The 24,823-nt window shown below is 36.0% G+C and overlaps 1 protein-coding gene across 1 annotated transcript in view; it reads left to right on the top strand.

Annotated features, from left to right (window-relative positions):
- The first annotated feature begins 1,211 nt into the window (after nt 1–1,211).
- Nucleotides 1,212–24,823, top strand: part of LOC137408825 (ADP-ribosylation factor GTPase-activating protein 2-like) — a 24,304-nt gene continuing 692 nt past the window's right edge. The window contains exons 1-11 of the mRNA XM_068095407.1: nt 1,212–1,331; nt 5,455–5,646; nt 6,536–6,667; nt 11,700–11,946; nt 13,957–14,054; nt 15,049–15,200; nt 15,714–15,842; nt 15,942–16,094; nt 17,578–17,739; nt 21,581–21,707; nt 21,792–21,998. Of these exons, the coding sequence (XP_067951508.1) occupies nt 1,254–1,331; nt 5,455–5,646; nt 6,536–6,667; nt 11,700–11,946; nt 13,957–14,054; nt 15,049–15,200; nt 15,714–15,842; nt 15,942–16,094; nt 17,578–17,739; nt 21,581–21,707; nt 21,792–21,998 (1,677 nt within the window). The 5' untranslated portion in view covers nt 1,212–1,253. The remainder of the gene's footprint in view (nt 1,332–5,454; nt 5,647–6,535; nt 6,668–11,699; nt 11,947–13,956; nt 14,055–15,048; nt 15,201–15,713; nt 15,843–15,941; nt 16,095–17,577; nt 17,740–21,580; nt 21,708–21,791; nt 21,999–24,823) is intronic.

Genomic DNA, 24,823 nt, shown 5'->3' with positions numbered 1-24,823 from the left:
CTGTGGAAATTTTTATATTTCAGTTGTCTTCTGCTCTCACAAGAGACTCTTGACTCAAAAGCTTAAATAAATCGTGTTAGTTACTGAAAGGGCTTGTCTTTTATGTGAGCAGTTTCAAATGACTAATATCCTACTAGTACAACAAAGGTAAGACTATAGATTTAGATAACGATATTATTTTAACAATGAGTTTAGTTCCCTTCTGTTTGGCCCAACAATTTGTATTTCTGGTAATGTTGGGCCCAACGCGCTCTGTTGCTTTCAGCAGGGTATAACGAGGCAGTTTCATCTCTTTCTGGTTAGGTCCAACATGTTGCTTTTTATATAACACACTCTGTTGGCAACAGCAATGTAGGTACTGTATATTGAATTAATAAAACTCAAAAGCAGAAGTTGTCACCTTTTTTGTTTTCCTCTGAGAAATTTACTTTGCTGGTATTTAACACCAAGAAGCTAAAATATATTTTATAGTGAGAATTATAGACACTCAACGATATCCTGTACAGTGATTCAGTGAATGTAAACACACCAAAGCCTTCGAGATGCTATTTGGCATTGAATAGACACTGGTATTTACTCCCTATTTACTATGGAAAGATGCAGAATTACTCAGTTATTGATAGCTGGCATGTAACAGAGGCCAAATATACGTGAGCAATTCCAATTGCTTAAAAACTGGAAACTCATCTCCAGCTATGTAAATTGCTTTGAAAAGAGTTCATCGATTACCTCTACAACTGGCTAATGCTTATCAGCTTTGGCATGATTTTGGCGCAGTGATTATTGTGTGGTCTGATTACTATGGAGCCTTATAGTACCCCGTGTTCCGTGTTCTCAACCCGAGTTGTTGAACTTTTTGAAGCTTTACAGTACATACATATATAGTTTAATTTCTATCAGCTGGCGATGCTTGTCAGTGTACCATTGTTAATATAACCAGATCTACGGTTATGCTACCGTAATACCAGTATATTGCACCTTATTTTCACAAACTCGAGTTTAAATATAACTCGGTTTATCAACTTGGGTTGCAAACTGGGGGGGCACTCTAATCCTTAAGTTACCGCGCGTTGTTAGCCAAGCGGTTTAGTTACGAATCGTTTTATAGGATTTGCTTTCTCTTCTAATGCACATAAATTTCTATTTTGAATCGCTACTATAACCTGTCAGCCAATAATAAAAGACAGTACCCGGCACTGCGAGCTATCGAGCTACACGTCTTGCTTATCATTGGCCGTTTGAAAGGTGACACTATGGCAGACCTCAGCCCTCCTCAAAAAAACGATATTCAACTTATTTTTAAGCGTTTACGTTCGATTCAAACAAACAAGGTTAGTTTTACTTACACTGGTATAACTGGAAAGTTTTTTAAAAGCCATTTTCATATTCTACGCTACTGAGTTGATTTTATTCACGTGTTCAACACATAATTTTGCTACCATTTTATGCTTTGCTTTTGTCGTACAAGTTTGCATAAATATTTGTGGAAGCAGAATTGCTACAGTGTACGCGAGTGTTTTGTTTTGGCTATTGCCATAATAAAAAATAACGAAGATGATAGTGGTAATGTTGTTTAAAGAAGCTATGCGCTTATGCCTCTTCAAGTATTCGGCATTATCGTAATGGTTAACTAGCACTGTTACACCAACAATGAAATGTCACATTTTGTTTAGTGTGTGATATTATTTAAAAGACTGTACTAAAATAAATTTTCAAACTGGTTCTAAGCTTCTTGACCATTACCTTCTATTAGTGTAATCAATACATTATTCAAATATAAAGATCAAAAACCAATTTAGAGTGTGCCCACATAACAGATTTCCTTCATACAGCACAAATGTTTTACTTGGAATGTGGTAACTAATTTTTATTGTTGAAACGACTCTGAAAATACACTGTGCTACTGTATTATTGTGATTTCCAAACGTAATGTAAAATGCTTTGCGGACTGAACATGCAACAATAGCATGAATAGGTAATTCTGCAAGATTAAATATTCCTTGATTTAAATATTCCCTAAATAATTGTCAGTCAATTGTGAATGCAGTTATGTCTTATTCTCTTTTAGCAAGCCACTTCTGCAAATATACTTGTGTGCCATAATGGAAGCGTTTTTAAATAAAGCGCCAAATTTTTATAATCATGATACTAACAATTATAGTTTCAGCTAAACAAAAAGTCACATCTACATTTGTGCAAGCCTATCTAAGGTGGTACAATCAATATGACATGATAGCCTAAGGTTAAAAGTGTATTCAGCTGGTATCGCTATGCTGGTGAACAAGCAACAGGTTTTGTGTGAGACTTTTCATTATGTTTTTCTGGTAACTAATAGCAAGGAAAATAATTAAAATTATTACTATTATTATTAAATTTTTCACAATGCCAGACAAAATGGATTTATCAATTAAACTAATAGCGACCTAGTTTGCAAAAAGTTAATATATATTTTTCTTTGTGGAAAAGTGTCTACACAGGCTAATATTTGTCACTGATCTAGGCACAAATACCTTTAGCATAATTAGCATTTAAGTACTGGGTTCCAAATGCTATTGCATTCGGAAACTATAAGTAGCATTATCTAGTTCTGTAGATGAGAGAAAGTTTTGAAAATGATATATATGTTGAATATGTACTAGTTGTTGACCTTGACTACAGTCATTATCTTGTATTTGTATATAGCTGTTGTCAGACTCTTTGTTCATATTGACTTACTCATCTGTTATGTAATTCTTATGTAATAATCCTTTTACTTCTTGCCTCACTTATGTTCATGTTAAAGGCGTGGTCACACGAGCACCGAACCGACGTAGGATCGGTTCGGTTCGGAGGCTGGTTCGGTTCGTGGCACATGTCACACGGCCACCGAAGTAACTTCGCTTCCTAGATACCATACGCATAGAGACAGGACACGGTTTCATTAGTAGTCGTTATGTATTTGAGTTAAATATTTCTATTGTAAACAAAAGAACTTTGAGGAACAATTATAAATTATAATTACACAGCAGATTTATCAGAAGATCGTTCGGCTGCTCAAAATAAATCACTCGATACAAATATTTTGCTAACCCTTCCCATCAACATAATTATATTTTTTTATTAACATATGAATGTTTTTCTATGCTGAGTACATAACAAAAAAAAACAGTCTCTATCATAGTACTGTGGTTTTACATAAATAAATCAGTCAACGATAGTTCATCAGGATGAATATGACACATTACTTATATTCTACACGAAAGAAAATCACAACCATTCCCTTACATTTATGCAAAACTTGAGTGCAACATCTTACATTTATGCAACCCAATCACAAGTCCGGGTGAACCTTGTCGTAAATTGCTTCATGTTGTTAATAAAAGCATCGTCCCATTTCTTTTTTAACTTTACTCACACGCACGTAAGAGGAAATGTGACGCGTGCTCGCTAGAATTCTAGAATTTTAACCAGCCAATAAGAGCAAGGGTTCGGCACGAAATTTCGAGCAGTACCGAAATAGTTTGTTTTGTCCTCAACCGAACTTTTTAGAGCTGAAAACGACGTCGTTTTGCGTCATTTAGTTCGGTTCGGTGCCCGTGTGACCACGGCTTAAAGTAGAGCCTCTAGACTGCCCCAAGGCGGAAGGGGAGACCATCAGGATCAATTGGTAAAAAATGGTTAAATTCTAAGTTTGCGAGTGGTTCTCGGTATAGAACTATTTAAAAAATTTATCACGGTTACTAGAAATAGCTAGTTGTGGTCATATGTAGTCATATAGCCATATGTAGTAAGCCAGTTGCTGTTTAGCTCTCAAATATACAAGAATAACAATATATGCCCTTCTGTGTCAGAATTCTAGAAACTTTAAAGGTTGACTTGCAACAAAATTCACATTACAGATATTTGGTATCATAAGATTCACCATGTCTTACTCTGTTGTGTTGTAGGTGCAAAATATATGGGAATGTGATTACAAGCTCTTAAAAGCTAAAAAACGAACAATTAATCGCAGCCACACGAGACCGCCGTAGTTTGGATTCGCTTTCCAAAACGGCTCAAATGGGACGTAGTTGTTACAGGATGGTTTCTGTTTACACTTTCATGCAACCTCATTCATCGAAATATTTTCACAAATATACTTCACGCATTCAATAAAACCATGTCTATTGTTCTTACGCGTCTGTTTTATCGTCATTGTAATGCTGTCACTTTTAGCACTGATATCTTACAACTTACCGTAAAAAAATCGTTAAACTTTTTAACCTTAGCTCGAAGGCGTACATATCATTGTCTGATAATCATGGCGAGTCTGTTGGTTACCTGTGATAATCGAAAAGTGCTGCAAAAATTATTTGCAAAGTATTGGGTCACGTGATCAAATTACGACTTGACGATTGGATAATGCCGAAACAAAACTGTAAAGTAGCGAGCATCTATATTTAATACGGGGACTTCGGTAAAACCCGAAGTGTTTGTCATAAACTAGTACTACGATATGTTTTATAGTGAGCTTTTTATTGGCCTTTCAATACACGTGAGAACATCACGTGACAAGACAATAACCAAACTGTAATGAACACATCAGATAAATAAACAGATTCCAATCTACGGCGGCTTTTCGTTTTTGAGCTTTTAAGGGCTTGTAATCACATTTCCATGTATTTGGCACCTACAACACAACAGAGTAAGACATGGTGAATCTTTTGATACCAAATAACTTTAATGTGAATTTTGTTGCAAGTCAACCTTTAAGCGTAAGTTGTACAAATGCAGTATGTAACTTGATTTTACCCGTTTCAATAGTATTTGATGAAATTATAAACAAACTACAGTTTTTAATTACGTTTTTAAAATGTGTTTGTCATTACTTTGAAAAAGTCAGTGCTCTCTTTGTACTAGTCTCAGTAAGCTGTGAATTTTTTTGCAAGTCTATATGTATATTTAGCTTAATAAGTTACTTATTCTATACTTAATAATTTCGGTAAAATATACTTAGATCTAAAAGGCTGCAACAAACAAACTCATACATAGCATCTGTGAAACAACCAACTGAAAGCGTAGATTCATACATCTTTTGTGCTACTTTTTAAATAATAATGAAATTCAATGTTCTCTTTCTTTGTAGCAGAGAAAATCATTAGTGTAGTGGTATGCCACATAATATAAATTCTATCTACACATCACCTGATCATTTTTTGTACTTACACACTAACAATACGAAATGCTCAGAAAGATGAAAATATACTCTAATCTTTCGTGATGTCAGTTTTTTCTTGTTTCAGCGTCTTAGTAATTGAATATCATCATCTTTTGCAAGAATTATTCATGCTAAATTTTCCTTCTCCGTGTACTCATTTTGTTTACTCCGTTAACTCTTGCTCACCTGTTATCAATCTTTGTTCTATCAATCGCCACGAGCTGATGCCGATTCTAACATTCTCTTCTAACTTTCTCGTTCTGCTTTGATTGCTACAGCAATGCTTTGATTGTGGTCGCACGAATCCAACATGGGCAAGTGTTACTTATGGAGTCTTCTTGTGCATCGACTGCTCGGCGACCCATCGGAGTCTTGGAGTGCACTTGACATTCATTCGATCGACTCAACTTGACACAAACTGGACCTGGGTTCAACTGCGAGCAATGCAGTGTGGGGGTAATGCCCATGCCGTGAGTTGAGCTCTTCGCTATCAAGTTATATTAGCATTTCATAATGATAATAGTTCGAGTAATTTCAGTCCTACAAAGTAGAAAACAAAACGAGTTTTCAACTAGTTGGATTGTCTGTTCAACACCCAATGAAAAGTACTGTACCATTGATAAGCTATGAAATAGTGAAACCCGTTTCTTGTTATGCAATGTTTTTCTGTTTTCAGTTATTCTGAACTTTTATGGTTAAATAACCAACATTAGCTAGAATTGACTGTCGGTCAAATGGCTTTCTAATTCTCCCGTATGGCATATCATAATTGACGGTTAATGATAGTGTTAACAAGTTTTGTTCAAATAACAATGGAATATTAATGTTGAAATGTTTGTAGATCGTTGCTTATGAACGTACCTGCAGCGAGTATAACCTATATACTAGCAATAAGTGTATAATATATTGCTTGTACAATAAAACTTAAATTTCAAAGTTTTTCAAATCTAGGCCAACTATGCAGCTTCAAACCATCTTACAAGGTAAATAATATATATAAAACTATTCAAAACATTTTTTCTTCAAGCACGGCTGAAGTGCATAACTAAAATATATATCTGCACTTGCCTAATCATCTAATCGTCTGTAGAATAACTGTAGGCTATGCTGGGTGGTCAGTTAACACTTGAATGATATATTCGCAAAGCATATAGCTAAGCATATTCACATCAACCGCAGAGTTTAATTACATGTTTACTTCAACTGGAGGCTTCTACACTGCAACACAATGATAGTGTGACAACACCATTCCGTTTCATTATTGCACTGATTTGAAGTGCCAATGGCTGCTCACCCTTATGGAGTTGCCTTTTCAGTAACTCCAGAAAAACAGGACTGCAGCTGTTATGAATGTTGCAGACGGCATTCTTCAGACAGCAAGGTTGCAGCTCTAAAGATGCACAGCAGAAGTACAATAGCCGGGCAGCCGCTCTTTACAAGGAAAAACTTCATCAGCTGGCTCTGCAGGCTCAGAGGCTATATGGCACAAAGGTATGTCTTAGCGTGTTCACAGAGCAAACTAGCAGGTACTTTATGGATCTATTGATTATGGAGTAAGTCTGTAAGTCTCCGCTACCTACGATATGTTAAACAGTAGTCTACATCATCATCGTTATTCTTGGCTGCCGATTATCATGTCTTTCAATTATCATTTAGAATGACAACTTATAAGATTTTTTATATACTGTTTGTGTAATATTTGAATAAATGTGAAAACCAAAATGTAAGCAATATTTATATTTGTTTGCTCATCCTTGTTAACCCACGTGGGTGATACTGTCTAATCAAGGTCGAGTGTCCTACCAGAGACCTGAGAGTTTGAGCACTCCCCTAAAGATCTTAGTCATTTCCAATAAAGCACTTTTTTGCAACTCACCGGTGTTGACTGTTGCTGGTATTCGGCTAAGCCACATTTGATGTGCGATTGTTATTGCACTCAGTCTTTCAAAATATTTATATATAAATATATAAAAAATATATATTTTGTATATAAATATATAAAATATAAATATAAATATATATATTTTATATATAAATATAAAATATATATATATACATCTATAAATATATATATACTGTTAGTATTACTAGAATAATAACTAAATAGAACTCTACTGAACAAATAATTTGCATCACATAAAACAATAATAATATGAGTAAGAGGAATAAGTTACTACAAATCTATGTCGTGCAACCGCGCTCTTCAGGAGACAAGTGGTAAAATATATATTATATATATAATGGACTTAAATTCCTTAGCATTACCGACCTGAAAGATTTAGTGTGATAACAGTGCATTAGTAGCAATACTTTATCACAGGGTTAATTATGTGTGGATGTTAGGCTCAAACCAATCTCTACAAAATCCTTTAACCTCAAGCTTTTTTAGTTAGCCAAAAAGGTAATCAGCTGCATAGATATAATATTAATAATCAGTGTTCCTCATTGAGCTAGTGGTCACGGGCATGTATGATAAAGAATTTTGAATAGTTTCACGAGGAAATAAATCCTCACTGCAATTAAGTTATCTTAGTGAGTTTAAAAAATGCAGAGTTGTTGATGTCAGAGGTCATTTTAGGGTCTGTCATCACCGCGGTACATATTAAGAAAACCATTAGTGTAATACGTTTTGCCCTCATCTGTAAATATATATATTGTTATAAAAGCTGGAGGGACAACCTTAGGATGCATTCTGGAGACATGTTCAACTTGGAGGAAAATTTTGCGGAAATAGAGTCATTCATCATAGCTTGACTAACTGTTCAATTATTAGGGATTTATGACTCAGGTCAAGCTGTGTGCTCTCTATCATTGCATTTGTGTGCTTTGAATGGGTTTGAAGTTGCATTCACTCTGAATCATGGAAATGTGCAGTTACATTTTGTAAATCTGACAGCATTTGACACCATTTCGCTTTGTACAAAGCGAAAGCTAAATTTGTGCAAAGACATTTGCTGTTTGAGTACTTTGGCATCATAGAAACGCTCACTGCTGATGGATCTGAATCGATAAAACTCAGTTAACCTCTTCCCAGTGGAGGCAGAAAAATTTCAGCAAACAAACGCGCGACTTTCTGTTATGAAAATGTTCTACTGCCACTCAATACTGTTTCTGCTTGACTTTTTTCCTTTACATTGACATGCCAAGGATGGGTTACTTGTACGAGGATGACCAAAACCTACTTTTACTGTAACTAGTTGACTACGCATAAATTGGAAAGTAACCCAAAAGCATTTCTACTTTAACAAGTTTGAAGGGATAGATCGCAAATCTTGGAAAGGCCATATCATGCAACTTCGAACCGTTGCAACAGAAGAATGCGATTTCGTCGGCGGTGGACAACTCCAAATCCATCCGTAGAAACGGATTATAGTCCGAACCTCGACGGGTTTGAAGCTCGACGATTTTGTATGTCTACAACGGTTGGTCCAATCTCGACAGCGGTTGATCCCAATATTATTATAATAATAAGTGAATTTATTAATATTATAATTATTATATTTTTACATTATTATTTTATTTATGGAAGTTTAGTCTTACAGTCTATAGTGTTATTATTTTCTTGTGTTCATTGATTTTCTCAATTTCTTCTCATGAGCAGTTCATTTACAATTTTGGTATCACCATTATGTTGATTATGCAAAGGCTTGCTATCAATTTAAAACTCATTCATTAGGCCTATATACTTCATCAGATAACCACTGAAGGCTATCCTAGTTTATGGGTGTAAAATTTATTTTATCACCATATTGGTGGTGTACAGTACAGCATAAATTGTCGATATTCAGACCAACCTTTGTCTAGATTCGGACCAACCTCTGTCGAGATTGGGCCTTGTCTAGGTTCGGACTTGTCGATGTTGGGACTGTTTCCCGTAGAAACCAAGGGATTAAAACTTGACTACAGTTTTTATATCTAGCACGAATACAGTGACTTTATCATGGAGTACAATATTGTTAGAGTTCTTCCAGTTGGAATTCTTCAAAGTATAAGTTCTGAGTTGAAATTGATGAGTTGGCTATGGACTAAAGCCATTAGTAGCTGCTCAACAGCCAGTTTATAATCTGTTTGATTTGTATTGGGGCTCTGTTAATTATAGGTAGAAAGTAATGGGTTTGAAGCTTTTCATGCTATTGCATATCCTTAGATATCCATATATAGTTAGCTGAAAGTATCCAAGGAGAGGCTTTGAGATGGCTGTCTGTCAGGGTAACAATCTTTGGGCTTTTACAAAAACAGTTATAGGTTTAAAAGCTTCATTACTACTCTTGGGTTAATGCTTGTATCACTTCATATCTCATTGGCTAACTCCAGGATAGTGCTGGCCTCTCATTGGCTAAACACTGGTTTATGTGACAGTTGTAATTAGCTAAAACTACTAAATATTCAAAGCATTACTGAAATTTGATATAGTCAATTTCTCCATATATATAATTATTTTTTGGTGGCCACAATTTCTCTTGTCATCCGTGAAATGCTCCCCAACTCTCCTCACATCATGTTCACATGTAAGGACACTTATTAAGACAACAGTATAGGTTTGCTTTATTATGTTGTGTCTGATGTAATTATATCGGAATATACAGTACTTTAGTGGGTTACAATGTCCCTCCTGTACAGACTTTTTCGCTTTACAATGTAGAACAAGATGTTTTGTGATGTTCCCACTATATGACACTTGTTTCACCAGTTGATATCAACAAATTTTTCTCGAATTTCAAATTTGACAGTCGTAATAACGAAGATGCCGATATACTATTCGCCGAAATCCCTCCCACAATGCATGAATGAGATACAATGCTCGCTCTCTCTCTCTCTCGCAATTCAGCATTTTTCGTGTTTTGTAATAATATATGCTTGATATTGCGTGAGTGAAACGAAAATTAAGTGAAAATTAAGTGAAAGTGTATTGTGCATTTTAGCGTATAATATTTACTATGAGATTCAATTTATTATACGTATATAACTACATATATAACTTTAATTCGTTAGCCATGTGTCCTAAGTTTGATAATGACGTTAAAGAAAGATGTAAGAAAATGATAATAATTTCAACAAAGCTAGAATTACTAGGTTAACTGAAAGGTAACTATAGTTGCTAAGGCTAATATACTATTTTGTTATTGCTTTTTGACAAGCACAGTACATACATGTATAAACATTTTATGTTATCACCAAGGGGTGTTTGCATCAGACAGTTGCTATAGGTTTCTATACCTCTCAATATGACATTTACGCCTTACGATACCAACACTGAAACAAATTAATGTCGTATGGCGAGGGTTCACTGTGTCTAAAACTAGCCTACTTTCATTGTGAACATTAGCCTAAGTTTCTTAAAGCACATTTTGTGGGGGTGGTAGTCAAAAAGGATTACGGATTTTTAAAGCTACTCAACTAAATAGCTAGAGTTGCACGCTTTTACTACATGTGGTTTTGGGTGGTTCTGTACACTCCTTCGTTTTCGGAAATTAGCGTAAATTTGATGTGCGCATTAACCAAAAAATATTTTTTTAGTTTCTGTTCCGTAACATGATTTCAGTTTGCATTGGAACTGTTCAGTTATTGTATTCAGTTCGATATTACTGCTTGAGTCAAATGTATAATTTATTCCTTTTTAATTATTGTGTCAAGGTAATCTCAGTCTATAGCCTTAGATACTCTCAGTCTTTGCTTTGGAAGCTGGTTGTGCTGAAGGTTTCACCCCAGCTTTTTTTCTTTTTTAATATATTAATTTTGAACCCAGATTTAGCTTATATTTTTTACTGCGCAAGAGGTAAACTACAGCAGAAGAGGTAAACTACAGCAAAAGTGATATAGAAGGCCAGGCAAAATAGTTGGTATGCAATTGTTTGATCGACTAATTCAGAGCAAATTTATTATCTTAACATATTTGTTGTCTCTCATTCAGGTACCTTGTATATTAATATATCAATAGAATGCTTAGACTCTAGGGAAACAAACTAATCTAGCTTCAAAGTATAATTTTCATCTCTTTATTTAGTGAGCAGTTTTCATTGTAACTCAATTTTAATATGAAAGTCAGCCATTTGTTGGATGATTAGCCCGCCAAATGTTAAAACTATTTATACTATATTTTATTTTAACTGCAAAAGCTAAATCTATTTGACAAAAAGCTGCTCAAACCTCCAGAAAAAAGATAATATCGGGAAGTTCTAATCAGAGAAGTTTTCCTTTTTATTGAAACTGCGAAAATTGATGATACTTGTAGATATGCTTCCTTGAATGGTGTCTAACCTGACCAAAAATGATAGAATGAAACTCGGATCAATAACAGTACATGGAATCAGAATATATATAGTTTTGGAGATCTATTGGTAAAAAGTTGATAGAGCTGAAAAACCATGCATTGCAGATTGTGTGTCCAAATATTTTGTCTGTCACTGTAGGTTGCGGGCCTTGCCAATGTTGTCTATTTTGTCTGTCACTGTAGGTTGCAGGCCTTGCCAATGTCTGTCACTGTAGGTTGCAGGCCTTGCCAATGTTGTCTATTTCTTTTTAGTTGATCATTGAGTCATCCCAAGAAGTTCCGCAGACAGAGCAGCCAGAAACTGATTTTTTTAAGGACCACACAAGTCAGCTGAAGACAAACTATGGTGACAGCCCTGCGATTACCCCACCAAGAGTTGGGAGCCCAGCTAGGCTTGACGTGGGCGCCTCCACTCCTCCAAGAGTTGATAGCAGCACAAAACTTTCTAACTTAGACCGTGAAAATGGTGGCTCTTCTCCGTCGCTTACCATCGACACAGGTATCAAATAGAATTGTCAAATGCCTAAAAAAATCAAACTTGCTAGCGTGCCAATCTATGCGCTGTATGATTTTATGGCATGCAAAACACTTCATAAAGCGCATGGTGTTTGCTAGCATGTGCAGAAATATATACCTGCATATGTGGTTGCAAAAAAATAATATTTATTGTTGTAAAATCCAAGTTGATGAAATTTACTACTCAATCTATATATATATATTTCTCAAAGTATGTGTGTATGTGGATCTGTCTATCATTCTGGCTATAGCTATAGCGCATGCTCATTATTTTACCAATGCAGATACGCATTACGATGCCCCTGTTAAAGCACATAAATTACATAATTTTTTTATTATATTATCTTTCAATACATCAGAGTCTTGGCTTTTGAATGAGCCTATATTCAATACACAAAGAATAATAGAACTATGAAAAACGGAGTGTCAAAAGTACGTCATGCAAAAAAACACTTGGTTCAGGTACTCAAAATGTGACATCATGATTCTCATTTAGCCTTAGGTCGTCGATCCCTTTTGCTGCCATTGAGGCTGCGTTTTTCTGTGACAATCGGCGCTGTTAAACCCGGAGAGCGCTAATAATAAACTAAGATTATAGATAATCAACAATGCCCGCGATCGTGCTAACGCCGACCAATACAAACACATGTTCTGGGTTAATTAATTATGCTTCAATAAATGTACTGTCGTTGATAAAGGTAATGAAATAACATCGATTAAATTATGACCTGCTGTTGCGTAGCCCTAGGACTAAATGTCATTCGCACTTTCGCGAGATCATGCGATGTTTGAAATTAATTAGTCTCAGTCGTCACCCTTAACATCACATTAAAAATAAAGAGCTAGTGCATAATGTCATCGGGAAAATATAGTATGGTTCTTGGAGTCTGAGGTACTTATCATAGAAATAATCTGTACATGGAGAACTAATGACACTGATTCCTTTGTCATTTTCATTGGTTCTCTGAAGTTGTCCTATCTTTGCCTGACACTAGCGTCATTATCATAGTTGATAAATATAAGTGGTAAACAATAAAATAGGCGGTAAGAGCACACAACACCGCATATAAAATATGTGGCGTCACAATTTTCGAGACTATGCCAGTAAAATTTTTCGCGGTAGAGCTCTGGGGAAATCCTATAAACATCAACCAATGTCTGTCTCACCATGGCAAACAATAGCTCATTCGAAAGCCAATACTCTGATGTATTGAAATATACAATAAAAAAATTATGTAATTTATGTGCTTTAAGAAATATTTTTCGTAAGGTTCAATTGCTATATCTGGGGTCAAGGCCAATTCTTCTCGCGCAGACAATTATATCGTCTCCGTGGGAAAGCCTCGACATTATTTCTCCATTCGGTCAGACAAAGACAGTACCATATTTCATTTTTACATTTGTACCGGTATCAAGAGGTACCAGTGCCGTCGTATTCAAAGTTTTGATGAATAGCTTCTACTGGAACCGTAACCTTTTTTATACACACACTTCTATGCAAGAATTGTTATTACTAATTCAACATATTCACGATTTTTATTTTATTTTCTCAGTTCGTATTAATTGTATCATTACCGAATCATCTCATATTGTAATCGTAGCAAAACCAACTCAATTTAGCTATTACTTGCTGATTATTTCACATTTACATCTTAGAAACCTTTTTATAGTCGTTTTATTTTTTTAATTTATTTGACCTGCACGAAACATTTTCCTCATGATATGAAGTTTAAAAGTTGTTTGACAAAGTTTGAAAACTTTTACAGTTGTTTTTTATTTTCTCTCTTAATTTATTTCAATTACACAAAACACTTTTCTCATGATATGTAGTTTGAAAGTTAGAATGGCAAATGTTGTTATACGTTAAATACAAATCAATTTTCTGTTCAAAGACTTTTTTATTACCCGAGCAATGCCAGGTAGCACAGCTAGTTTAATATATGAAGTACTTTATTTCCTTGCTATAGCATGTTGTTTATTGCTGGACTTGCAGATGCCCAGCCAAGTGTAGAGGCAGCCCTGGTCTCACCCAAGATAGCAGAGCCAAGGAAATCCACTATTGGTCAGCGGAAGCCGCCAGCAAAAAAAGGGGTGGGTTCTGTTATAGCCAATTGTTTGATGCTGCTTCTATTATTGCTGCTTCTATTATTGCTGCTATTGCCTATCTTATGCTGCCTGAAGGGTCAAGCGTTGTCACAAGTAAGGTTTCTGTTCAGGCTTCAAACTGCATCAAAGTCTCTGTTTAATAGTTGACAATATTTAGTATGGAAAGTGAAGTTCACTCTTGTATATACAAGCAGGTCCCCTGATCATAGCTCGTACTAACAACTTGCCATCAACAGTGAAAGCACTTAGAATAGCACAATTCCTTTTGTACTAAATATCATTTTGATGCTTTAATGCATATCAGTTTCCATTACCACTGAGCAAAGGCAAACCCATATTTACGATAATCTTCTCAAGTGACTTTGGATTTGTCTTTCTAATTTGAATGAGGGGAAAAATCCTAAAGACTTTCTCTTCATTCATATTTTGCTACAAAGATAACTTCTATTTTTTGTACCATTCCTTGCTAACAAGCCTTTTACATTTGAAAATGAGCCCAATAAGCCATGCAGTGTGACGATGCGACTAGGAAACCATTTGCATTTAGCAATGCAGCCGGCCTCGTATGTGCCTAATATAAAAGAAGGCATGCGGCAGCTGGCTCACGTAACTCATCAGATCTACATTGAATAGATAATGCTGAAAGTGCATCTATAAAGTTACCATCTATATAAGCTGCATCTATGTAGTTCATAAACATCAGACTTTTTTATGGATTATCCGCCATAGTTGTCTGCTCCTACTCTGTTCCAGCCAGTTAATCAGTAAGTAGTTCATTCAAGAGATATACATGTAAATGACCAGCTATTAGCATTAGCCTTTAGTTTGAATACTGACAAGTTTTATAGTTGCACAGTTTTTTTAGACTGATTGGTTATTGAATCAATTGAATTCTTTATGGATTGGTTGTATAAATGGTTGCTTGTATAATTGTATTTTACCTGGTAAGTCTGGCTAACATTGGTCTTTACTTTTACAGCTTGGTGGCAAGGGCATGGGTGCAACAAGATTAAAGGCTAATTTCAGTGATATAGAAACTGCTGCACTCAAGGCTGACAAGGATAAAGAGGAGAGCATAAGAAATCATGCCGCCATGGAGGCCAAAAACATTGAAGATGCTGAGCGGCAGCTGTATGTCTTTGCGCTCCAATAATTGTTTCTTTTAAAACGTTGCTTACATGCTAATGACTTGCACGTTTTTATTGCCTCTTTCAAATACCAATGTTGTGCATGTTTAATTACTGTAGCACAACAGGGTTTAGTTCTCTAGACCTGAAAACTTTGTAGGTCTCTGTATTTAGTCTGTAGGCCTCTGTATTTAATCTGTAGGTCTCTGTATTTAATCTGCAGGCCTCTGTATTTATTCTGTATGCCTCTGTATTTAGTCTGTAGACCTTTGTATTTTGTCTGTAGGCCTCTGTATGTAGTCTGCAGGCCTTTGTATTCATTTTGAAGACTTCTGTATTTATTCTGTAGACATCTTTGGAGGCCTCTCTATTCTTTATTCTGTATTATTTTTGAGCATTTGATGCAAACCCTATTATGATCCTGATATCTGTACGCATATTCTAGTTCCCATACTGCTTTCTCATGCTGTGTCAAGGTCAGTCAAGTTGAAATAGCCATGGTAGAAGTTTGTTGTAGGGCATCAGCGAGGCTGGCTTACAAGGATCTTGCAATTGAGAAAAGGAAACATGAAGAGAAGCTGAAGCACATGGACCCAAAAAAACAGGAGCAGGCGGAAAGACTAGGCATGGGCTATGCCTCGGCAAGGTAAAATTATCTTCAAGAAACCACTCAAAAGTTAGAGTTGTAAAGTACCCTCGGTTGGTTTAGGTGTACTAGTATTGTACTTGCCCTTGTACTCTGCAGGAGTGTGGGACACTCAGCGATGTCAGATATGCAGGTGATCGCACAAGATGACCCAGCTTCCGGTAAGCAGAGCAACTTCGATAGATTTCAGACAAAAGCGTCAAGAGATTTGGATGATTGGGAATTCGTGTCAGCTCCTTCCTCTAAATCCATGTAAGTGCGTAGCCTTAAATGGGAAAGATTGGCTCATTTGAGGCATAATTTCACATAGCGTGTCATATCTGCCCCATGTACCAGACAATCACTGGCCCTTTTTGTTTGATTTCTAGCCAGGTTACGTATGGGTTGATCAGTTTGGTTTTCATTGCAATTAGTTTTTTGTGATATTCAAATGCCACACTTTTGCTTCTAATCTTTTTTTCACACGCTTTTATCCCACTTTTAGATGACCTCCTCACCTTTTCGCTCTCCTGCCTTACCCCATTCACCTCCTCTCTGTTTTACACTTCCCTCTCACCCCACTCACCTCCTCACCCTTTTACACTCCCCCTTACCCCACTCACCTCGTCACCCTTTTCCTCTCCCCTCTTACCCCACTCACCTCGTCACCCTTTTCCACTCCCCTCTTACCCCACTCACCTCCTCATCCTTTCCACTCCCCTCTTACCCCACTCACCTCCTCACCCTTTTCCTCTCCCCTCTTACCCCACTCACCTCCTCTCTTTTTTCCTCTCCCCTCTTACCCCACTCACCTCCTCACTCTTTTCCTCTCCCCTCTTACCCCACTCACCCCCTCACCCTTTTCCTCTCCCCTCTTACCCCACTCACCCCCTCACCCTTTTCCTCTCCCCTCTTACCCCACTCACCTCCTCACCCTTTTCTTATCCCCTCTTACCCTCTTGTCTCAAACCCTTTTTGTGTCCTGCCTCAATTCCTTTTGCCTCGCTTTTTATCCTTGCTGCCTTTTTCTTATTTTTCTCATAGCTTCTTTTTTCCATTCTCACTCATTTTTCCTTTTCTTTGGTTTGTGTCTCTTTTCCTTTCACTCCTTTTGTTCTCCGTCTCCTCATCTATAATATGCAAATATTTTACACTCAAGTAAGTGACTGGCCACATGATGCATATATCATCGCCGATTGTTGTGAGGTCTATTATTAAAGCTAAGCAAAGGTAATACGCCATACAATAGGTAATTTGTCAAAAGTTGTGTTTTGGTCTGTCAACAGTTTTTTTGTGGTAAGTTATATTGAGAACAAATGGCTGTAGAAAAGAATGTAATGTAGTGGTCTATAACTGTCACAGTAGTGACTACACATTTCTCACGAATAGTGTAAGATACTTTTCACTTAAGTACGCTTTTTATTATTCCTTTCCTATTTCGTTAAAGTTTGTGTAAAAAATATCTTTTATTGACTTTGGATGCGCAATGAGCAAACATTGATGCTTATTCCTACCGATAAACTTTCAAACAAGCAAACATTAGAAACTTATGGTAATCTCTTGTTGCCTTAACTTGTAGCCTTAATCAAAGCTTTTAGACTTAAACTCTCTGCACTTCCGCCTGAAAAATATATGTCTGTTTGACAAAGTTTTGAAACAGACTTCTTGTCATGAGAACCACTAATGTCTTCATTTTTGTACCCAGCTAATTGACCAATCTCAAAACTCGGCTATAATACCAACTTGTTTTTTTCAGGTATGACGATCTTGGTAGAGGCAGCAGTTCTAAGTCTAATGATGCCGGCAGCAGCTGGGGAAAAAGCTCTTGGGACACAGAATTTTCAACAGAAACTAAATTATCTGGTGGCAGCTTTTTTGATGACCAACTGATGAGCAGCAAACCACAGGATGAATTTAGGCATGTCTTTTGGCTTCTTTGTTAAAGCTATGTGCATGCGTATGTGTACATAGATAATAGCCAACCCGGCTGTTCAATCACCAATTAGCCAGCTCATCGCAAAATTGTTCTTATAACAGCCCATCATAAAATTGTTCATAAAGCAGCTAATCATAGAATTATTCATAAACTAAATAATCATAAAATCATTCATAAAACAACTAATCATAAAATCATTTATAAAATTTTAAATCTCACTCAACCAATAAACTTGCTGGACAATCAACTAGCCAGATTTGTTAACATTCATTCCATCAATGTTAACAGGAATTAACATTGATGGAATGAAACACAACTATTATTCCAAAGAAAGCATTAAAGAAGTCCAGTCAAACATCATTTTACAATCACCTCAAAGTATGAATTTTTGGCATTTGATGTAAAATTTAAATAAATACTTGACGCCACATCTGAAGAAATTTTGAAAATATGTCAAGAGTATCTTGAAATATGGCATTTCTGTAGATAACTACATAAATGTGGGGTTCTCCATCTCATAGTGATATGTAAGTGTGCGTACTATCTCCCTTTTATAGTTTTAAAATATGGATAACAAGAAGACTAGTGCAGGTGCTAGGAATGGTGGAAGAAGAATGCAATGTTAGCCATAAAATCCAAGCAAGAATTATAGAAACTTATTAAGGAAGATTTTCAGATCAATTGTCTAAAAGAATTTTGAACTCATGTAATGGTAATCATAAGGAAAAAAGTGAAACTGGAAGAGCTAGACGTGGTAATTAAAGATAGTATTTGACAAATAAAAAAACTATAAATAATAAAACTATAAAAGTTGAAACCTATGTCTCCTTTGTCACCAATTGGCTGTTTTTAACATAAAGGCGCAGTGACAGCCAAAATTAAGTTTTGATTTTTCGTATATGCTTTGGCTGTTACATTTAGCGTTTTACATATTATTCTAGAATAAATTTGGTGTAATGCAATACATGTGTAGGTGGAACAAAAATTAAGGGAAATGTGTGTTCTTGTAAAAACGTTTGACATAAAAAGAGAATTTTGGAACGAATTAACTTTGTATGTCAAGTCTTGTTTGTTCTTGTGTGCATGCATGTACATGTGAGTCTATGTATAACCTGGTAAAGCCCTGACTGCACACATGTAGGAAATGCTTCTTTTTTGTAGCCAATGTGTTGTCTATGCGTCATTTGTAATGAATGTCTTGGTCTACTTTTGCGGTGATCAACCAATGCTTCTGTAATTAGGTAGCTAAAATAGTTGACTTTAATGATCACGATTCCATTATATTCATTTTCAAGATGAGGTAGTTTAATCTGAAATAAGCTTTTTACCGATGATTACAACAAAAAAGGCTTCATACAAACAACTATTGGTGTGCAGACTAAGATATTCTCACTTGGATCAGGTATATGAACGTCGCTAGTATAAATTGGAACTGCTTATAAAAAATTTCAGATAATTCTTTTGCTAATTAAATCGTTTAACATTTTAACTAGATTAGCACATAGTATTGTATTGTATTGTAGACATGTACAAGCAGGTCAGGTAATCCTAGACTGTGTTGCAGACTTTCCATCGACTATAAAAGCATTTAGTGTAGTACAATTCCTATTGAACTGTCGTCATTTTGAAACTCTTAAGCTTTTTGACTTCAATGAAAGAAACAGAAATAAAGTAAAGAGTTTATTTTCACACATTCAAAGAAGTGATGTTTTAGAGGCAAAGGATGAAACAATGGCTGCAGTACACTAAGTCTGATAGAGTGTGTATATTTGTTATGTACACTGAGTCTGATAGAGTGTGTATATTTGTTATGTACACTGAGTCTGATAGAGTGTGTATATTCGTTATGTACACTGAGTCTGATAGAGTGTGTATATTTGTTATGTACACTGAGTCTGATGGAGAGTGTATATTTGTTATGTACACTGAGTCTGATAGAGTCTGTATATTTGTTATGTACACTGAGTCTGATGGAGAGTGTATATTTGTTATGTACACTGAGTCTGATAGAGTCTGTATATTTGTTATGTACACTGAGTCTGATAGTGTGTATATTTGTTATGTACACTGAGTCTGATAGAGTCTGTATATTTGTTATGTACACTGAGTCTGATGGAGAGTGTATATTTGTTATGTACACTGAGTCTGATGGAGAGTGTATATTTGTTATGTACACTGAGTCTGATAGAGTCTGTATATTTGTTATGTACACCGAGTCTGATAGAGTGTGTATATTTGTTATGTACACTGAGTCTGATGGAGAGTGTATATTTGTTATGTACACTGAGTCTGATAGAGTCTGTAAATTTGTTATGTACACTGAGTCTGATAGAGTCTATATATTTGTTATGTACACTGAGTCTGATGGAGAGTGTATATTTGTTATGTACACTGAGTCTGATAGAGTCTGTATATTTGTTATGTACACTGAGTCTGATGGAGAGTGTATATTTGTTATGTACACTGAGTCTGATAGAGTCTGTATATTTGTTATGTACACTGAGTCTGATAGAGTGTGTTTATTTGTTATGCACACTGAGTCTGATAGAGTGTGTATATTTGTTATGTACACTGAGTCTGATAGAGTGTGTATATTTGTTATGTACACTGAGTCTGATGGAGAGTGTATATTTGTTATGTACACTGAGTCTGATAGAGTCTGTAAATTTGTTATGTACACTGAGTCTGATAGAGTCTGTATATTTGTTATGTACACTGAGTCTGATAGAGTCTGTATATTTGTTATGTACACTGAGTCTGATAGAGTGTGTGTATTTGTTATGTACACTGAGTCTGATAGAGTGTGTATATTTGTTATGTACACTGAGTCTAATAGAGTGTGTATTTTTTATCAATACAAACACAAATAGTTTTAGTGTAAATCTCTTGTTGCTGAGGAGTACAAGCTTTCTATCTTTCAGAGCCTTCATTACCCAAAATTTCATTCAGCATGTCACTAGAAACTGATTTTCTGTCAGTTGCCAATTTTCATTCCTCAGTCGATTAGAAGTGCTCTCGGGATTTCAGGGATATCTCAAGAACTAATAGTCCAATCAACTTGAAACTTTTGAATTACACACAAAACATATTAAACACAAAGCGACAAATATTTCGGAATATTGCGTCAACTGAAAGCGTGAAAACAAAGCGGAACTGCGCAGCCGAGTTCACATAAGTGTGGAATAGGTAAAAACAATTCTCTGAATTATTTCGGGAATGGGTTTTAACTTTTAAATCATTAAAACCCTTTCTATATTTTGATGTTTCATAAATCTCAATTGTTTTTGTACTTAGTTGTTTCCTATGGTAATGTCTTGCGTTTTTTTTACCAAAATATATTGAGGTAATAACTGCACTATTGTGATTTCTATCAGAAATTGTTGGTGCTTTGTATTGAATAGTAAATATGCTGATGATACTTTAATAATAGTGCTGGAAAAACCAACAGCCTTGGATGTCAGGATGAACAGGATGTCAGTTTCACACAACTGAGGCCATTTCTCATTGGTCAATCTGTGTGTCAATAGATTAGAAGGTTGTAAACAGGAAGTGTCAGCCTGTTTAGTCACAGCAAATATCTATACTAAGTGTCAGCAATGCATTTCTTTCATTTGTATTAAAGCCTAAATGCCTACAGCTAATTAGTATAAAGGGTACATAGGATTGTGTATATACGATAAGTTCTTTAGAAGATACTGTGCTAACCAGTGTACAAGTGTGTTATATTTCATAAAAGGAGCTGCACTTGAACCAGTATATTTGTATTGCTTATCAAACCTGCCGGAGAGCTTTTCATTTATTTCTAGTTTTTACTGATTGACAGGACCGACCGTAGTAGAAGGGCAGGTGCTTCCACGACTGCCGTCAACACTTCAAGTTCTGTTTCAAAGTTTGCAAATGCTAAGTCTATTAGTTCCAGTCAAGTGTTTGGAGACGACAGCCATCAGTCGGTAAATATAGTATTTGGACTACTCTGTCATTTTATTTGTTGCTGCGATCATCTGTCGTCCAACTGCAGTCATTATTTCTCCTAGAGTCGAGTTGACCCTTCCAAATTCCATAATTCCTCCTCGATCTCGAGCGAAGACTATTTTGGAGGAGACAGCCAAGGCTCAAGTACACGCTACAGCAGCTACAATACGCCAGACATGCAAGATATCAAAGATGGTGTGAAGCAAGGAGTGACCAAGGTTGCAGGAAAGCTTAGCAATATAGCTAGTGGGGTAATGAGCTCACTTCAGGTTAGTATCTTGTTACTTAGTTATAGAGGTAGTGTAGTAGTTAGTAGTTATAGAGGTAGTGTAGTAGTTATAGAGGTAGTGTAGTAGTTATAGAGATAGTGTAGTAGTTATAGAGGTAGTGTAGTAGTTATAGAGGTAGTGTAGTAGTTATAGAGGTAGTGTAGTAGTTATAGAGTTAGTGTAGTAGTTATAGAGGTAGTTTAGTAGTTATAGAGGTTGTGTAGTAGTTATAGAGGTGGAGGTGGTGTAGTAGTTATAGAGGTAGTGTAGTAGTTGTAAAAGTGGAGGTGGTGTAGTAGTTATAGAGGTAGTGTAGTAGTTATAGAGGTAGTGTAGTAATTATAGAGGTAGTGTAGTAGTTAGTAGTTATAGAGCTAGTATAGAGATTGATTGTTGATTTTTTGCCAGCTTACGATTTGTGATAAACTACCTTGAGCATCTACTGTATGTATGAAATTACATATGTGTAGTTTTAAATGTTCCCCAATTTCACTTGAGTTGGATTTTATCGGTGCTTTATATTTTATAAAATGTGCTCTATGTAATGATACATGCCAAGGTTTTTGCAAAAAAATACGTAATTCCTTTTAAATTGTGATGAATGTGTTTCTCTTCCTTGACGTATTCGAATAGTTTAGTGAGGCATGCAATGTGTTTCCTTGTTCTTTAGCGTAAATAACCACATAACTGCACTACGCCTAGGTAAGTTGCTTCCAGCCTGTGACGTACAGGAGAGGCTGTATTTTTCATCCGTTTATTGAGGTCAATCATGGGGTTTGTTGAGGGCTGTTAGAAATGCCAGTTGCTGAATTGTGAAGGGACACGGAGTTGCGTGTACTGTTTTTAATAAATTAGGGAATGGGAATGGAGTGATGCATCGCCAATCCTTTTAGTTGTAGATTTTTCATTTTTTGAATACCTGCTTTTACACAGCTTCATAGTGATTTTCTTTAATCACGTTTCATGAGTAGTCACATGCTGTGTAGGTCAAGGACATCCGTAAGGGATGTCATGTAATCTACACTATGTTTCCATGATGCGCAGTACTCCGACGCAGCCCCTCCGAAGTTGAGGGGATTGTACATTTACATGCTGCGCAGTGGTTTTCAGCAAATTAGCCAGAGAAGAGAAATTGTATAAATCGAGTCGCTGGATGGAGACATAGAATCGATCATGGATACCGAACATCAGAGACGTCTTTTTACGCTTTTGTCGTCATTATACTTTAATTTACAATACACATTCACAATGTTTTACAAACCTTAACACAATTTTTACAAAGTAATGTATTTTTAATAAATATTTATTTAAGTAATATATTATTTAAATGTTACTTTAGGACTTCCCACCTATTTTTCGAAAAGTGTTGGTATCGATAACGAAGTCCAGGAAAGGAATCACCTCGTCATCCTCGTAGGAGCAGACCATAATTAAATTTAAGTGAAAGAAGATCGGAAGAATAGCAAAAACAAGATAAGCAGGATAACTTTTGTACTAGTTTATGGCGCTCGACGAATCTGTCTCAACAACATGAGAGCTATGCACAGCCACTGCGCAATTGCTGTTTTCTTGCTGCGAATTTGCCTTGGCTTCGCACTGATCAGTGCGCAGTGATTTCAGTGCGAAGACGCCGTTTCCATGATTCGGAGAGAGCGCAACTCCAAAGTACTGCACATCATAGAAAATTAGTGCTAGTCCGCAGTTGTTCACTCTAATTAGCTTTACGATTGCTGGGGAAGTAATAACCATAAGACTTCACCAATTATTGTCGAGCGAAGTTTGATTTAGGAATGTGAGTTGGTTTGAAGAAGTGGATAATTGCGAGAGATACAGCCTCTCTTATCATTACTTGATAAATGGCGCTCATGAGCATTCTCATTTCCTTTCACTGTCATATTTGACCTGTTAACAAAGTTTTCACTGTTCATACGCGCGTAAATTTCATGTTGTACAATTTGCTCAAACATTCTTATCAAGGATTCTTAATGCTCTTTGTAAGGATAGAGAGCACTAGTGTGTATTCAGCACATAGTCTATGTTCATCTCCTTTCACACGCACACCTGCTGCCTTTTTCATGGGGCTATCGGTTGTTTTCTTATATTTTGCATCTCTTTCCTATTTCCCAACTGATTGTAGTCTGTGTACGCGTCTAGTCATGTCTGAAGTAGGATAGTCAGGTCTCGTGTCTAATTACTAGATGGTAATTCGTGTCTTCTTGTTGTCCTGTCTCCCCGTATAGTCCTGCTGAGGGCTGATGGTATAGACATTTGCTTGCATAGCTTTTGTTTATGGCAGACACGAATGTGTCCATAGCCTCTGGGAAACTTTCCCAGAGTTCAAGTGAGCATAGCTTTGTTTATCTTATCTCAGGATGACACGGGTATTCCATTTTATAGGTGTATTTGGCCACACTTGTATTATACCTTGATTATACATATCATTAGGAATTGTTTGAAACCGAAATGCTGCAAATGCAATGTAACCGTGTGAGCAAGTATAATAGACCTTTTTACATCGGCGACGCACTTGCTACATGGTTCAAAACTCACTCAAGAAAATAATGTCAGCTATATCAATCGTGATGGAGAACATTGAATATAGAAAGTAGTTGTTCATCAGCTTGTACGTGTACTGATTAGTTATATAGATATTCTATGGGTAAATAATTTTTGATCATAAAAGCACATTTATTATTAATAAATGCTTTAATCATTGTCTCTGAAATGAACTTATTCTCTAGCAAGTGAGTTTTGTTTATCCTCTCAAAATTTGAGTTACAATGAAAATTGCACTAAATGGAGAGGAGATTATAATTACCGTTTGA

Source organism: Watersipora subatra, chromosome 11 (genome assembly GCF_963576615.1).
Source record: "Watersipora subatra chromosome 11, tzWatSuba1.1, whole genome shotgun sequence".
In the NCBI taxonomy this organism is placed as follows: Eukaryota; Metazoa; Bryozoa; class Gymnolaemata; order Cheilostomatida; family Watersiporidae; genus Watersipora; species Watersipora subatra.
The sequence above is the reverse complement of the archived record's forward strand: the minus strand, read 5'-3'. Positions and strand labels throughout refer to the sequence as shown.